The sequence below is a fragment of the Hyaena hyaena genome, unplaced genomic scaffold (genome assembly GCF_003009895.1).
Source record: "Hyaena hyaena isolate Hyena2069 unplaced genomic scaffold, ASM300989v1 scaffold_35, whole genome shotgun sequence".
In the NCBI taxonomy this organism is placed as follows: domain Eukaryota; kingdom Metazoa; phylum Chordata; class Mammalia; order Carnivora; family Hyaenidae; genus Hyaena; species Hyaena hyaena.
In genome coordinates this window covers 1,694,907-1,710,220 of record NW_024080667.1, presented here as the reverse complement: position 1 = coordinate 1,710,220, position 15,314 = coordinate 1,694,907, and the positions used below count along the sequence as shown (strand labels likewise).

The following is a 15,314-nucleotide window of genomic DNA, read 5'->3' as shown; positions in this document are numbered from 1 at the left end:
TCGGATGATGGCAGTGAAGTAGTTAAATTCATGGCAGGCCCTGAACATCAAAAAGAGCTTGAATAGAGAACAAAGATGAGAATCGATTCATTAAATGCAGTTTCCTGGACTTCTCCAGAGCTTCTGATTTAGTGGGTCCGGGCTGGGGCCCGAGAATCTGTATTTTAAACAAATGTCCAGGGAGTTCTTATCAGGCAACGTTGGGAAAAGCTTCCTCTAAGACTTTGCTGCTGAAAATGTGGTCTGCAGTGCTCTCAGCACCAGCTGGGAGCCTGTTAGAAGTGCAGAATGCAAAAAAAGGGAAAAAAAAAGAAAAGAATAAAAGAAAGAAAGAAATACAGAGTGCCAGCTTCTGCCCCAGACCTGCTGAGTCAGAATCTGCATTTGAAAGCCTGCCCAGGTGCTTCACTGACACCTTTAGGGTTGAGAGGTGCTGCTGTAAACTATCTTCTAGTGGGCTTGGTTTTTAGAAAAGTAAGTAGCCATTTTGTCCATTTGTTTCCTGTGATATGCATAGGAGAGCGGAAGACAGAAATAATATGAAGTCGTCCCGCACGCACTTAGAAGCATCCATCACTTACAAACCAGGACCTGTAAGAGTGACTTGAACTTGTTAAATCGACTGCAATATCTAAGCAAATAAGGTACCATTTCCAGGAATTTCTGTAACCTTGATGTTTCAAGTCAATTTCGCTGTGAGTTTTAGAATTCCATTCCTCCAACATTACTCATTCGTTTAATTAATTTAGTTCATAGCACTGAACAGGGAGTCGTTGAGATTTCTCCCTCTAGGTACATGTCCTCGGAAAAGGCCGTTTCATCACTTTCCAGGAGTAAAGAAGATGACAGGGGCTGCCTTACCGCCTTCTCTTCCAACAGCTGCTTGATTCTGGCTCTCAGCTTCTCCTCTTGCTGCAGCCTATCGTCATTCAGCTTCTCCTTCTCTGCCAGATGCTCCCGCAACTTCTCTTGCAGGAAAGATTGCTGAGTTTCCTGAGAGCTGTGGATCTTGATCTGAAATGAGAGGAAAGGAGACTGAAGCTAGCTGATGGGGGAGGGAGATAGGATTAATTAAAGGAGTCATTTCACATTTTTTTCTTCTTATAAGTTCTTTACCTCTGGGGGAATAGGGCAAAAGTTTACACAAAACTTTCTTAACGCTTAGCCTTGTTGCCAGTAGTGAGGCAGTAGAGTATAGAGGTTAAGAATCAGACTCTGCATCTAGACAGAATCTCAGCTCTAGTTCTTTCTAGGTGCTTCTCCATTTAGAAAATGAGGCTAGTACTAGTATCTACCTCTTAGAGTAAAGATTCACTGAGATCGTGGGGAGCCTGACTGGCCCAGTTAGTTAAGCATCTGACATCGGCTCAGGTCATGATCTCCCGGTCTGTGAGTTCGAGCCCCGCAACTGGCTCTGTGCTGACAGCTTTGGATTCTGTGCCTCCCTCTCTCTCTGCCCCTCTCCCAGTCTCTCTCTCTCTCTCTCACACACACACACACACACACACACACACACACTCTCTCTCTCTCTCTCTCTCTCCCTCTCTCTCTTTCTCTCTCTCAAAAATAACCATTTAAAAAAAAAGATTAAGGGAGATTGTGATGGAAAACTTTCAACACAGTGCTTAGCATGTAGTAGGTGCTCAGGAAATGGCAGCTAGAATTATTAGCTATTATTTGCTGAGTGGAAGAGTAAAAGCAGTGAGTTAAGGTCAGAAGGCCTGAGCTTCTGTCTTGCTTCTTCTGTTAACTAGCTGTTTGACATTGAAACAGTCACCTGGCCTCTGAGGCTTCATGTCCAGATCTGTAAAGTAAAGAGAATGGACTAGATCATGGGTTGACAAAGTACTATCTATAGGCCAAATCTGGTCTGCTGACGATTTTTATAAATAAAGTTTTATGGGAACAGAGCCATGCCCATCATGCTCATTCGTTTACATACTGTCTATGGCTGCCTTTACTCTACAGCAGCAGAGCTGAGTAGGTGTGACAGAGGCCGTATGGCCTGTGAGCCTCCACTATTTAGCATCTGGCCCTTTGCTTTAGGAAAAGTTCGTTGACCCCTGGACTAGATGGTCTGTAGGGCTGGTTGCAACGATGGTCCTAACACTTTACCCTCCCTCTGTCCATGTCTTTGGCCATGTACCTTTTAATTTTTTTTTTAACGCTTATTTTTTGAGAGCGAGAAAGACAGAGGGTAAGTGGGGGAGGGTCAGAGAGAGAGGGAGACACAAAATCTGAAGCAGGCTCCAGGCTCTGAGCTGTCAGCACAGAGCCCGACTTGGGGCTCAAACTCATGGACTGTGAGATCATGACCTGAGCCGAAGTCGGATGCTTAACCGACTGAGCTACCTAGGAGCCCCTTTGGCCAAGTACCTTGCAGTGCCCCCCCCCCCCCCATATCCTGCCCTGACACTGAATTCAGCCATGTGACCCGCTTTGGCCAATGGGATGTTAGCAGACATATCCCAGCAGAGAATTGAAAAGCATTCCATGACTGGGCTGCTTTCTCTCGTACTTCCACATCGCCGTAGGAGCATGCCCAGGCCAGTCTGATGGAAGACGAGAGACAGAGGGAATAGAGTAGAGTCACTAGCTGAGGCCAGCCTAGACCAGTCAAGGGCCAGCCAACACCCAGAGACTTGGGCAGGCCCATCCAAGACTGCTGCACCCACCTGGCTGCTGACCCCAGACACGTGAGTGGTGAACAGTAACTGTGGAATGCCACTAAAGTCCTGTGCGTGTTCATTACACAGGACTGTATGGCAGTAGCTACCAGACTGGTCCAATCCCTAATGATCCGTTGCCTCTAAAATGTTCACGTTATGTAACTTTTGGGAATTCTTCTCCCTGTACTGCTATGTTCCTCCACTGCATTCAATAAGCACAGGTTTCAAGATGTGGTGGGATTTATTTTTTAATAATTAAAACGTTTTTAATTACTTAATTATTTTGAGAGAGAGAGTGAGAGAGAGAGAAACCCAAGCAGGCTCCATGCTCAGTGCAGAGCCTGATGGGCTCGATCCCACCCACCAACTGTGAGATCATGACCTGAGCTGAGATCGAGAGTTGGCAGGCGCCCCAAGATGTGATGGCACTGAAATCTTTCTGATAATGTTGGCAGAAGGAAACAAGCATCCTGTCTTTGCCCTTGGCCTCCTGGGCGATCTTAGCCACCCTGTCTGAATCTTGTTGTATCAAGCGGAGATATGAGGTCACCTCTTGGAGAAGGTGAGTGGTTAACAGAGAAAAAACAGGATAAAGGCCACAGTGCTGCATAAATGCCAGGATGGAGCTGAAGTGAACTTTCAGAGTGAAAACATTACCTGCAATTCCTGGGTTTGGTTCGTAATTTTCTTATAATGTACCAGAAGATACTGCAGATACAAAGACAATCCTTGAAAAGAGAAGCAGAAAGAAGGTAAGTAGCAATTCAAGTCGCCTCCTTCGCTTCCTGGATAATGTTGTAACAGAGCTCGCTCACAGCTGGGTGAGGGCAGCGCCGCCCTCCCATCAGGGAGACGTGGGTCGCCATCCAGCGTGTGATTTTAAAATGGTTGGTGAATCTTGGTTGGGCTCAAATCCAGTTTCTTTCTGAAGCTGGAAAGTAAAACCCATCAGCAGGGCCCCTCCCGACGAAGTGTCCGCCGGGTGCAAAGCCATGCGCTGAGTGCGGGGATGCTGTGGAGCCCTTCCTCAAGGTTCGGTGTGAGGGACAGGGTCTGACCGCCTGCCAGGAGACATGCAGTGGCTGCAGGTGGCTACTGACAGAGTCAGGGAGGGTGAGAACCCCGGAGGAGGGGAGGGCATCACCAGGAGCGATCGCAGGAGGCTACTGGGCTGAGGAGCCCCAGGGTGTGGGCACTGCTGGGCAGGCAGCGTTCATTTTTGGAGGGAAGGGCATTTCTGAATGGAAGGTGTGGAATGGCAGAGGCTGCATGATGACGGCCCTCCAAGATACCCGGGTCCTGATCTCTGGAGCCTGCGAATGCTACCTTACGGGGCAGAGGGACCTTGGCAGATGTCATCAAGTTAAGGATCTTGAGATGGAGGAGATTATCCTGCACTACTGGGTGGACCTGATATAATCACATGGGAAGACTGGACAGAGGACAGGTGGTGGGGCAGAAGCAGAGAGCGAAGATGCTTCACGACTGGCTCTGAAGGTGGAGGAAAGGCAAAGAAATGGGTCCTTTCCTAGAGCCTTCGGAAGGACCCAGTCCATCTGACACCCTGACTTGAGCCCAGTGAAGCTGATTTCAGGCTTTTGGCTTCCAGGGTTGTGCGAGAACACACACATGTTGTGTTAGGCATGTGTTGGTGGTATTTGTTACAGTAGCCACAGGAAACCACATGGGGGTGAAGGCGGGTGGGGAGCTGGGGAAGGGGGGTGCACAGCCCTCGAGGGTGCTGAGCTTCACTGGGCTGCTCAGACGCCACCAGAGGGGAAGCAGAAGGTGGAGCTGGAGGGAGGGCCGGGGTCTGTCTGTGGCTGGTCTAGAACGGTTGCCTAAAATGTGTAAACTGGGGGTCAGATCACTGACGTGTACTGAGTAGGTGCTGTGTGCCCAGCCCTGCGCCAAGCAGTCAGGGCATCACCGCACTCTATCACCTGATCGTCACCCAGTTGCACAGGTGAGGCAGCCGGGCTCCGAGACATGTGGCTGTCGGGGGCCCGCAAGGCAGGCAAACGGCTGAGCCGGGCCTTGGGCTCAAGTCAGTGTGACTCTAACATCCAGTGGACTGCCTTGATGAGGAGTGTGCTGTGGTTTTGCTTTTTTTGTTTTTTTTTGTTTTTTCCCAGAAAAAGAGCTGGGGTGAATTAGAGGCGGAGGAACTGGCTGGTCTCCTAACGGCAGCACTGTGGGTAGGCTGGGCTGGACAGATTCCCTGTTGCGGGGGCCGTTCTGTGTGCTGTAGGAGGCCAGAAGCGCCACCCCCACCCTGGTTGTGACAACCAAAATGTCTCCGGACATTGCGGGATGTCTTCCAGTGGCTGAATCCCTTCCTGGGAGTTAGAGGCTGGGAGTCCACGACGTCCAGGACTTTAGTGCTGATGTTCTAAACCAGGGTGGGAGAAGTGGGGATAAAAATAGAGAGAGAGAGAGAGAGAGAGAGAGAGAGAGGGAAAGCTCCTCTTAGGGGTAGAATGGTGGCCCCACTGTCAGACAGAGAAGACAGGTTAGGGTGGTGTAGGGCTGGGTCGAAGGGAGGGGCTACAAGCTCGGTTTCAGACGTGTTGAATCTGAGGTACTAGAAGGACTCTATAGAGAGGCGGCCGCCAGTCCATCAGGGTCTTCCTGAGATTTAAAGAGAGCCACCCTTCCTGCTGGTGGACGTGGCCGCTGCCAGGGGGTCCCACCTGCTGCCTTATGTGGTCCCCAAGCTGCACTACTGCTGCCGGCAGCACGGCATGTAGAGATGTCCGTGTGCCCATCGCTGCCGCGGGAGGGGCTGCGGAAGCACCTGGATGGAGACTTTCTTCATGAGAAAGGAGATGAGGGAGGGGAGGGCCGAGGACTCCCCTGGAGGAAACACTCAGGTAGGGACAGGAGTAGGGGAAAGGGGTTGCTGGAAACAGATGGAGAAGGTCCAGAGCCAGGCAGGGTGCGCCAGGCCCCGGGAGAGCCACGGGGTGAGAGTGCTTCCTGGAAGAGCTCCGGGAGCGGTGGGTGAGCCAGAGAGAACGCCGGCTGGGAAAGATGGCGGGCCTGCCAGTGTAGACGGGGCTCCGTGTCAGTTACATGCAGGGGCAAAGCAAGGAGGCAAAGACAGAGTAGGGCATTCGCTGTGAAGACAGAGGGCGTAACACACTTCCGCAAGATGCTGGGTGGGGCAGGAGCGCCAGCAATAGAAAAAGAGCTACAGAGGCGGTGGGTTCCAGGGAACTGCCATCTTGAAATGCATGTTTGATGGCAAGAGAAGGGGTCAGGGGAGGAGAAAGGCTGCTGACGCCAGAGAAGGAAGTTATCATTCCAGACCTTGTGCCCAGGTTCCCCGGGCAGGGACAGAGAAGGGGAGACACAGCGAGGGAAGAGCTGCATCTGGAGAAAGCAGTGAGAATACAGTGGGGATCTGGAGGAGGAAGGGAGAAAAGATGGAGGGGGAGAGAGAGAGAGAGAGAGAGAGAGAGAGAGGGAGGGAGGGAGGGAGGGAGCTGAATATGTTCATGCCTAGGGCCTTGACCCCTGGCACTGCACCTTTCTGAGAATTTCCAGCACGCGAAAGTAGAACGGTAATATTATAATAATAGCTATCAAGTATTAAGTACCTGCTGTGTGCCAGGCACCACGCCAGGAGTTTTACACGTGATATTTTCTTTTTTTTTTTTTTAATGTTTTATTTATTTCTAGGAGAGAGAGGGAGACAGTGTGAGCAGGGGAGGGTCGGAGAGAGAGGGAGACACAGACTGAAACAGGCTCCAGGCTCTGAGCTGGCAGTCAGCACAGAGCCCGACGCGGGGCTCGAACCCACGAACCGCGAGATCATGACCTAAGCGAAAGTCGGACGCTTAACCGACTAAGCCACCCAGGCGCCCCATACACGTGGTATTTTCTAACCATTATAAACAACCCAGTGAGGAAATGTGTTTGCATTTGTACGTGAGGCAGCAGACATTCAGCGAGGTCGAGCTACAGAGCTGGGAAGCCGGCTCAGAATCTGGCTCATGTCTGTCATTCTCTTTTAATCGACGGGAGGGCGGCTTGTGAGTGAAGGGTGGGGTGGCGACTGTGGAGAGTGTGTCAGGGGAGGTGCTCTGTGAGGACATCGAGACTGCAGGGCAGGCCAGATGGCCTGGGTGGTGCTGGCATCAGCTGCGGGAGCACACGGATTGGGGTTGGCTAAATTGGGGTACGCCCTGTGACCCGAGAACCGAAGGGGAAGGATCAAAGCAGGAGTGGGATCCAGAGAGGATTGGGGGAGGAAGGACTCAAGGTTGCTGGAGGAGAAGAGGGTGTGTGTGAGCATATGTTTGGGCTCCATGATGAGCTATCCTCATAGTGGGGTTACTCTCTTTTCGAGAAAAAGAGACAATTCTTCATTACATTTCTGGCTATAGAAGTTGTATGTGTCTATTACACAAACCCAAACATGACAGGTCTCCATAACGTGGAGTGTTCCGGGCTCTAGCCTTCCTGGCCAGCACACTGTAGGTTTGCAGTCAAGAGCTGATGAATGACCAAGTGAAAGTAAAAGTCCTACGCAGTCCTGCCATGCTTAAAATACTCCCAACACTTGTGTGTCTCTTTCTCTGGATTTTTCTTTTGGTTCGATACCGATACTTAAAAATGGGAGCACACTATGCATACTGTATTACAACTTGGCTTTTATTGTGAAAAAATGCTGCATGTTTTGGATATCTGAGAGTGATTTTCTCTGCATGAAGGGGAGCCCTTTAACTGTAACAAAGTCTTGCAGAAATAGACACAAACAACTGACCTTGTGAGAAAAATGCAGAGTCCCTTCTTTCCTTTATCAAAAGAAGCCGAGAAACCAGGCAGGAGGAGTGGGGACTAGCTTTCAAGGTCCCTCATTAGACGTTTCGCATCTTCCCAGCTGAACCACACAGCAAGTCCCTGACTAGTCAGACCTCTGGTGGCAACACCAGCCTTCTGAGCCACTCAGGACAGCAGCCGACAATACCTCAAGTAGTCCCCCTTTACATCACTCCACCTACATTCCCCTGGGGGATTTATTTCAGGATTTACAAACCCAGGCTGTTAGGTGAACTTTATCTCTTGGGACAGTATTGGAAAATGCAGGTAGTGTGGTAGTTGAGAATAGCGGCTTGGAGGTCAGAGGGAATTGAACCAAATCCCAGCTTTATCACGTGGCTGTTGAGACACTCAGCCCATGGTCATGACTCTGGGAAGTGGGTCTGGGAAGGGCTCTTTTGCCTTCAACCCAACTGAGTGCTCATGGCTAAGAACATCCCATTTGCTGCCAAATGGAGATGGGGGAGGCTGCGGGTCAGGTTACCTCGGTGTGAATAAATCAAGCTGTAGGGCTCATGCCTATACCTATCTGACCCACATTTGGGTCAAACTAGGTCAACAGGTATTTCAGGCTGGTGATAAAGGCAGCTCTCATTTATTAAGGCTCACTGTGTGGCCCAGGCTCCAAGACTGGTGGATGCATCTTGGCATTTTAATCCTCACAACATCTCTATGGGACCTTATTTTATGAACAGGTAAACAGGGGCACACAGAAGTCAGGTAACCTTCTCATACAACTAGGAAGTGCACAGTGGAGATTCCGACCGGGCAGCTGGTCTCCAAAGCCCTGGCTCAGAACATTCTGTTGTGTTGTGCGAATGGATTCTTCCTTGGCCTGGCTTACCGTGTGTGTCAGAGCGGCAGCTCACCTTGGAGAGTGAGAACTCTTAGCTTTGTCTCCGCCCAAGTTGGTGGCAGAATCTGCCTCTAGGAATTGGGCTTGTACCTGGTACCCCTCTGGACCTTCAGAGAGAGCGTGGGGTCACAGAATGACACATGGGCATTAGGATCACAAGGTCCTGTTTGAATCCTGACCTTACCATGAGGCAGTTGTGTGACCTTCAACAAGTTTCTTATCGTCATTGAAACTCAGCTTCCTTACCTGAAAAATAAAGACGATAAATAATAGGACCTCGCTCACTGGGATATGGGAGGGTAAAAGGACACAGAGCATATAAAACACCTGACATGGTGATAAGTACCCAGAAGGAGCTAAATTAACCATGGTCCCTACCCTTCTCTCAGGATCTGGGAACACAGAAGGCCTTTGGGAGTGTTTGTGGATGGCGGTGAATGACCGGGGACCGCCCCCCCCCCCCCCCACCGCTGGCCTCCGCAATGTGAAGTACCTGAATCTCCTTATCATGCTGGGACACCCATAAAAGGAGTTTTGAGCCAGTTTCTTCATTTCTAAAATGAGGATAATAGTACCTGCCTCACAGGGTTGTTGTGAGGATGAAGGGAGATGATGTATGGAAATGCCTGGAATAGCATCTGGGATAGAAATGTTCAGTAATGGATGACGACCACCATCACCACCATCATCACCTCTACCATCCTCCTCCTCCTCACTGTTAATCGCCATCTGATCACCACCACCATCCTCATCCTCACCACCATCATCATCACCATCACCTCCCCCCACCACCATCACCTTCACCATTTTCACCATCCTCACTACCACAGCTGCCGCCATCCCTGGGCAAATGGTTCTGTGCTAGGAATGAGGTATAGTAGTATTTAACGCAGAGAATATAGGGACTTCTCTAGTTGATCCATTTCTTTTAGTCTTTGGGTCCTTGCCATAATCCTGCTCGTACTGGAAGAGAAAACGCCTTTCCCATCAACTTCTCCTGCCGAAGGAATGAAGGATAGGCCCTACTTACTGATCTCGTGATTACCCCCCGTGCTTCCTGTTGGACTCCGTAGGACCTTGTAGATGCAATCATGGAATATAGTCTGTGTTTCCCCCACAGGTGTTCCATAGAGCATTATTCCCGAAGATGTTAGATGGGAGCAAGGACAGCAGAGAAGGAGAAGTGTATTTTGGGAACACTACATTCTTTACCCCGTTTTTCTAGATCCATAATGCTTCTTAGCATAGGAGGAACACTGTAGACCTGAGATGGCGAGCCTGAGAAATGATGCCTGAAATGACCGGAATTGCTGGCCTGGTCCTTAACTTGATAATCCACTTGTCTTTATGGTAGCATGTATATGACTCTTTATAGTATCACGTAGATGACTAGGTTTGTGGACATAAGCTACAATGACTAAAATGGCCTCGGACGTGGGGAGGGGACAGTACACACACAGCTTGGTCCCACTATTACTAGATGGAGATGGCGGTTTTTGTCTTAGTTCTAATCTTGAAGAACAACCAGCACGTGGCCCATGTTTTACCCGGTTTTGTGTTTGCTCATGAGTGCCAAGATTACAGCAGTAACACTGGGATTGGGGAGCCACTGAGTGGTCGGGAGAAGAACAGCCCCCTCTTCTCTGTGCTATATGTGAGGGGCAGGCAGTTATAGAAGTTAATCTCATTTTTGATTTTGCCTTTTTCAAAAAAGAATTTTACACCACCTTCAGGACTACTTTGGAGACACCATGGTTGGGGATGTTGAATCATCTAAGTTGAAAATCACTCCTCTATTCTCATGATTGCTGCAAGAATGTCAAATTCATGCAGCCCCTATGAAGGGTGACTCGGGAAGGTGAGCAACCATCTTCAAAATGTTGGAGTTCCTCAAGGTGTGGCCCTAGGCTCTCTCCCTTCTCATATACTTTCTTCCTAAGTAATACCATTCACACCTATGGCTTTAATAAAATCTACCCACCCACCTACCATCCTCTCATCTATCCATCCTCTCATATATCCATCCATCCATCCATCCATCCATCCATCCATCCATCCATCCATCCATCCACATATCCATCCATCTACCCATCCACCCACCCATCCATCCATCTATCCATCCACCCACCCACCCATCTATCCTCTCATATATCCATCCATCCACCCATTCATCCATCCATGCACCCATTCATCCCCCCATATATGCATCCATCCACCCATCCATCCATCCATCCATCCATCCATCCATCCATCCATCCACCCCATAATTAGTTTTAGTTAAGCACCTACTAAGTGGTACATGCTTTTCTAGGTTTTGGAGATATACCACCACTAACATCTATTTTCAGATTAGACACACAGGGTGACAGCTGCATCCTTGGTACCTCATCTTGAATATCTCACAGGCACCTCACACTCATCTTCTCCTTCAAACTTGGTCTTCATACAATGTTCCTTATACTAGATTTTAGTGAAGGAAGCATGTCTGTCCTTTTACACAAGCTGGAAACCTGGAGGTCTATACACCCCTTTCTCTCTGTCACTTCTCTTCTAACCATATCCAATTCCACCACGGAGGCTATCAATTTACCTCTTAAATGCCTGGGGACCTTCTCTCTTTCTCTATCTCACCCCTGCCCTAAAGCCGCTGTCATTGCTTGTGACCGGTTCCCAACTGTTCCCCGGTGCTCCGTGCTGGCCGTTATTCCATACATTTTCCACTCACAGCCAAGACGATTACCTCCACAAGCAAACCCGTTCCATCATTTCCTACTTAAAACCTTTCATTGGCTTCTTGCTGCTCTTAGGAGAAAGCAGAGCTTCTTACAGGGGCCCTGCAAGCCCACCTGGCACAGCCCTGCCCACTTCCCCTGCCAACCTGTCCCACCGCCCACCCCCATTTCTTTCAGACCCTTGTGTTCTTTATGCTCCCCTCTCCCCCACCATGCAGGATTCTTGGCCCAGAATTCTCTCCCCTCCCTTTGACTCCCCTCCCTTCCCCTCCTTGCCAAGTAACTCCTAGACATCCTGCAGATACCCTGCCCTCCCTGACCAGGTCAGAGTCCTGCGCTTCTCTTTTGTAGCAATTGTCACCATGAAAGATTTTTCAGTTAATGCCCAACTCCCTCCCCAAGACCACAAGGTCTGTGAGGGCAGGGGTGGTACCTACTCCCCCCTCAATATTTTACGGTGAAGAATTTCACATGCACAGATCAAGTTAGAGGAATTTTACAGCAAACACCCATACACCCTGGACCTGGAGTCCACCTCCAAGTGTGACCCACTACATCCCTGCCCTGCACAGGGCTGGTGTCCAGTGGGCATGCAATAAAACTCTGTTGAATGAAAATGGTTCAAGGTCCTTCCACTTATAAGGTGATAAAGATGAGGTGACTAGATACATTCAGTAGTGTTGCCTTCAGCATTCGTTGTATGTGTGGAAAACTGGAAACAACCTAAATGCCCGTGATAAAAAAAGTAAATGTGTAGGTAGTTCCTATTCCATGGCAGATACTATCTAAGCACTTTACGTACACCAATGTATTTGAATCCTCACAACACCCTTGGGAGGGGGGTACTGCTTATTATCCTCATTTTACAGGTAGGCAAGCTGAGGCAGAGAGAAGGTAAGTTGCTTGCCTAGAATCATCTAGCTACTTCCATGGGAAAATGTTGTGGAAGTGATGCCCGAAACAGAACGGTAGTGATAACATCAAATGCTGGCAAGGATGTGGAGCCACAGGAACCCTCTCACTCACTGCTGGTGGGAACGCAAGATGGTGCAGACCCTTTGGCGGACACTTTGGTGGTTTCTCTCAAAACCAACCACCCTCTTACCCCACGCTCAGCAGTCATACTCTTTGGTGTTTACCCAAGGTGGCAAATGGATGGGTAAACCAACTGTGGTCTATCCAGACAGTGGGATATCATTCAGTGCTACACACAGGTGAGCAATCAAGTCACGAAGAGACGTGGAGGGAACCTAAATGTATATTAGTGAGTGAGAGAAGCCACTCTGAAAAGTTGTCGGATCCCAACTGCATGGCATTTTGGAGAAGGCACAACCGTGGTAAAAGGGAGCTGGAGGCTGGGGGAGGGACGAACGGGTGGAGAGCAGAGGATTTTGAAGGCAGGGAAACTACCCTATGTGACACTAGGGTGGTGGATACATGTCATGATACCCTTGTTCAAACCCCTAGAATGTGCAGCACCGAGGGTGAACCCCAACTCAAAGCACGGACTCTGGGCTTAGTCATGATGGGTCAATGGGGGTTCACCAGCTGTGACAAATGTACCACTCTGGTGGGGCATCCCGACAGCGGGGGGGTTGTCGTCATGTTGGGGGGCAGGGGTACACGGAAGTCTCTGTACAGGACTTTCCTCTCAATTTTGCTGTGAACCTAAAACTGCCCTATAATATATAGATATAATATGGTAGCTGCTTCTGAGAGAGACTATTTAGCATAATTTCAATTTAGTTTTCCTTTTCCCTCTGTCACGTCTCATTTTTCTTCAGTAATCATGTCTCACTTGTGTTTTTTTTTTTTTTTTCCACCCAAGGAAAATCACTTCCCAGAGTCAGTCTGGAGAAGGGAGTACTTGGCCACATTCCTCAGAAGCCTTTCTCAACAGATGGCCCATCACGATAAGATTCAACGCGACATTTTAGAGTCATGCAACTACGTGAGAAAAAAAAAAAAGTGCCAGTAACCTGTGTCGGAGCTGGAAAGCTGGATCCCGACATCCCCCAGGAGACGCTCTGTGTCCTCCAGCCAGGTCAGCGACAGACGCAGGATGTCCAGCGCCGCCTTCTGGAGCCCTGAAATAGGCGGGCTCACCTGAAGACTCTGCAGCAGGTCTACCTCCTTCTTCAAGTCCTTGCTACCACAGGACATTTTCATGCAAGCCTGGGAAAACATGAGGTGGTGAGGAGCGCGGACACGCGCCAGAAATGCACTTGGACATCAGCGCTCTCGCCTCTGCCGTGAACCAGGAAGTGCCATGTGTTGGCTGCGCAGGGATGGCTCGGTTTTATTTACCTACTCCCGCCTCCTGCCCCCCCTTTCCCTCCTTTTTGGGGCAGCTTTTGCTTTTTTCTTGGACTCTTAATTTGGACCCTGGATGGTCAAAGAGTCCTCATTTTTAGGCCTCTGCAATTCCAAATGGCCAAGGACCCTGGGCTGAAAGGAGAACCAGATTTGGGTACTTCTGTGCATCAAACTTCCTGTTGAGATGAGCACATCGGCTGGTCAGAAAGTGGGGTTTCCTGATTTGAAAGCGCGCTGACAAGCCAGCGTCTGTACAGACTCCCCAAATAGCAGATGCTTATTTCCAGAGAGAGCGGAAGCGGCTGCTCTGATAGGCTCCGTGCCCGTGTGGGAGCCGCGTGGGGTGTGCGTGTGTGTGTGTGTGTGGGGGGGAAATTCGGGTCCCAGTCTCTTCCAGGGTCAAAAACAAGAGGGGCCAAAAATCTCCAGCCTTTCCATTGCTGGCCTGAAAAAGAAACTGCAAATAAAGAGCAGGAACGTTTCTTTGGTTTCTCTGGAAATAACAGGCGGTTATTTATTTTTGAATTTTTAATTTTTTGCTGGGGTCCGGGGGCCTCCCCAGGTCAGACCTAGGAGTGTGTCCGGCCCCTGTCCCTTGACCACACCAGGTTCACCTGCGGCTCTTTGTTTTCTGTTCCCAGGTGAGTTTCTCCCACAAGAGAAAAGGACAAAAAAAAAAAAAAAAAATGCAGAGCACTTCTGTTCTACCTGCTCCAGGGCCGCTAGGTAATTTCCCAAACAAACAGCACAAGAATGAAATGAAAGAGGGGCGCCTGGGGGGCTGGGTCAGTTAAGTGTCCGACTTCGGCTCAGGTCATCATCTTGGGGTTCGTGGGTTTGAGCCCCACGTCGGGCTCTGTGCTGACAGCTCAGAGCCTGGAGCCTGTTTCGGATTCTGTGTCTCCCTCTCTCTCTGACCCTCCTCTGCTCATGCTCTGTCTCTCTCTCAAAATAAATAAACATTAAAAAAAAAGAATGGGGTGAAAGAAACTTTTGTAAAGAGCAGAGAGGGGCCACCTGGCAGCTGTTTAAAGATGTCTTCAGCTTCTCGACGTTCTCTGTGATTTCCTCCCGCTTGGAGTTGTGGAGCTGAGTCTCCTTCTGCAGGGTCCATTTTCTCTGCTGAAGGTTGATGCTGTCCTCGGTGACCTGGGTAATCTTCTCTATTAACTGGTGAGAAAAAAGGAAAGAAAGGTTTGTAGCACAGGGCGGCTCTGGGAAGAGAGCTGGGAGCATGATTTTAAGCTCCTGGGTCAGCAGGTAAGAAGGGAGGTCCTGATGTGTGTTGGTGACAGCTCTGGAAGAGGGCCTTGGCTCTGTCCCCAGGACGTGTTTCCCAGGGGCAGAGAAGACTTTTAGGAGCCAAAGATTTGTGACATTGCCACGTGTTTGTTCTAGAGTCTTCTGCACTGTGGCAGTGATTCCTAACGCGGAGCCTGCTGCTGTGGGCTTGTTAACAGAAGGTCAGTGTCGGGGCACCTGGGTGGTTCAGTTGGTTAAGCTTCTGACTTTGGCTCAGGTCATGATCTCACTGTTTGTGGGTTCGAGCCCCGTGTCGGGCTCTGTGCTGACAGCCAGCTCAGAGCCTGGAGCCTGTTTCGGATTCTGTGTCTCCCTCTCTCGCTAACCCTCCCCTCTCTCGCTTACCCTCCCCTCTCTCTCTGACCCTCCCCTCTCTCTCTGACCCTCCCCTGCTCATGCTGTCTCTCTCTCTCTCAGAAATAAATAAAACATTAAAAAAAAAAAAAGGTCAGTGTCAGCAGCCACTGCGAGCAGGCCCTGGGGTGCTTTCTCACGTGTTGATACAGAGGAACGGAAAGAAAAGTCGAAAGAATGACGAGGTGGTCATCACGGCCAGAAGTCAGTCCTCACAGCCATCTTTTCTCTTCAGAATGAAGGCGCGGTTTACAGAGA

At 49.7% G+C, this 15,314-nt stretch overlaps 1 protein-coding gene across 7 annotated transcripts in view; it reads right to left on the bottom strand.

The window, feature by feature from the left end:
• FHAD1 (forkhead associated phosphopeptide binding domain 1) overlaps window positions 1-15,314 on the bottom strand; it is a 126,569-nt gene that overhangs the window by 40,680 nt on the left and 70,575 nt on the right. For all 7 annotated transcript variants that reach the window (XR_005527846.1, XM_039229067.1, XM_039229071.1 and 4 more), the window contains exons 13-16: window positions 14,418-14,570; window positions 13,064-13,259; window positions 3,327-3,397; window positions 862-1,014 (exon numbers count right to left, since the gene is read on the bottom strand). Coding sequence is in view for 6 of the 7 variants with exons in the window: in XM_039229067.1 (XP_039084998.1) it covers window positions 862-1,014; window positions 3,327-3,397; window positions 13,064-13,259; window positions 14,418-14,570 (573 nt within the window). In the remaining variant the exon portion in view is untranslated. The remainder of the gene's footprint in view (window positions 1-861; window positions 1,015-3,326; window positions 3,398-13,063; window positions 13,260-14,417; window positions 14,571-15,314) is intronic.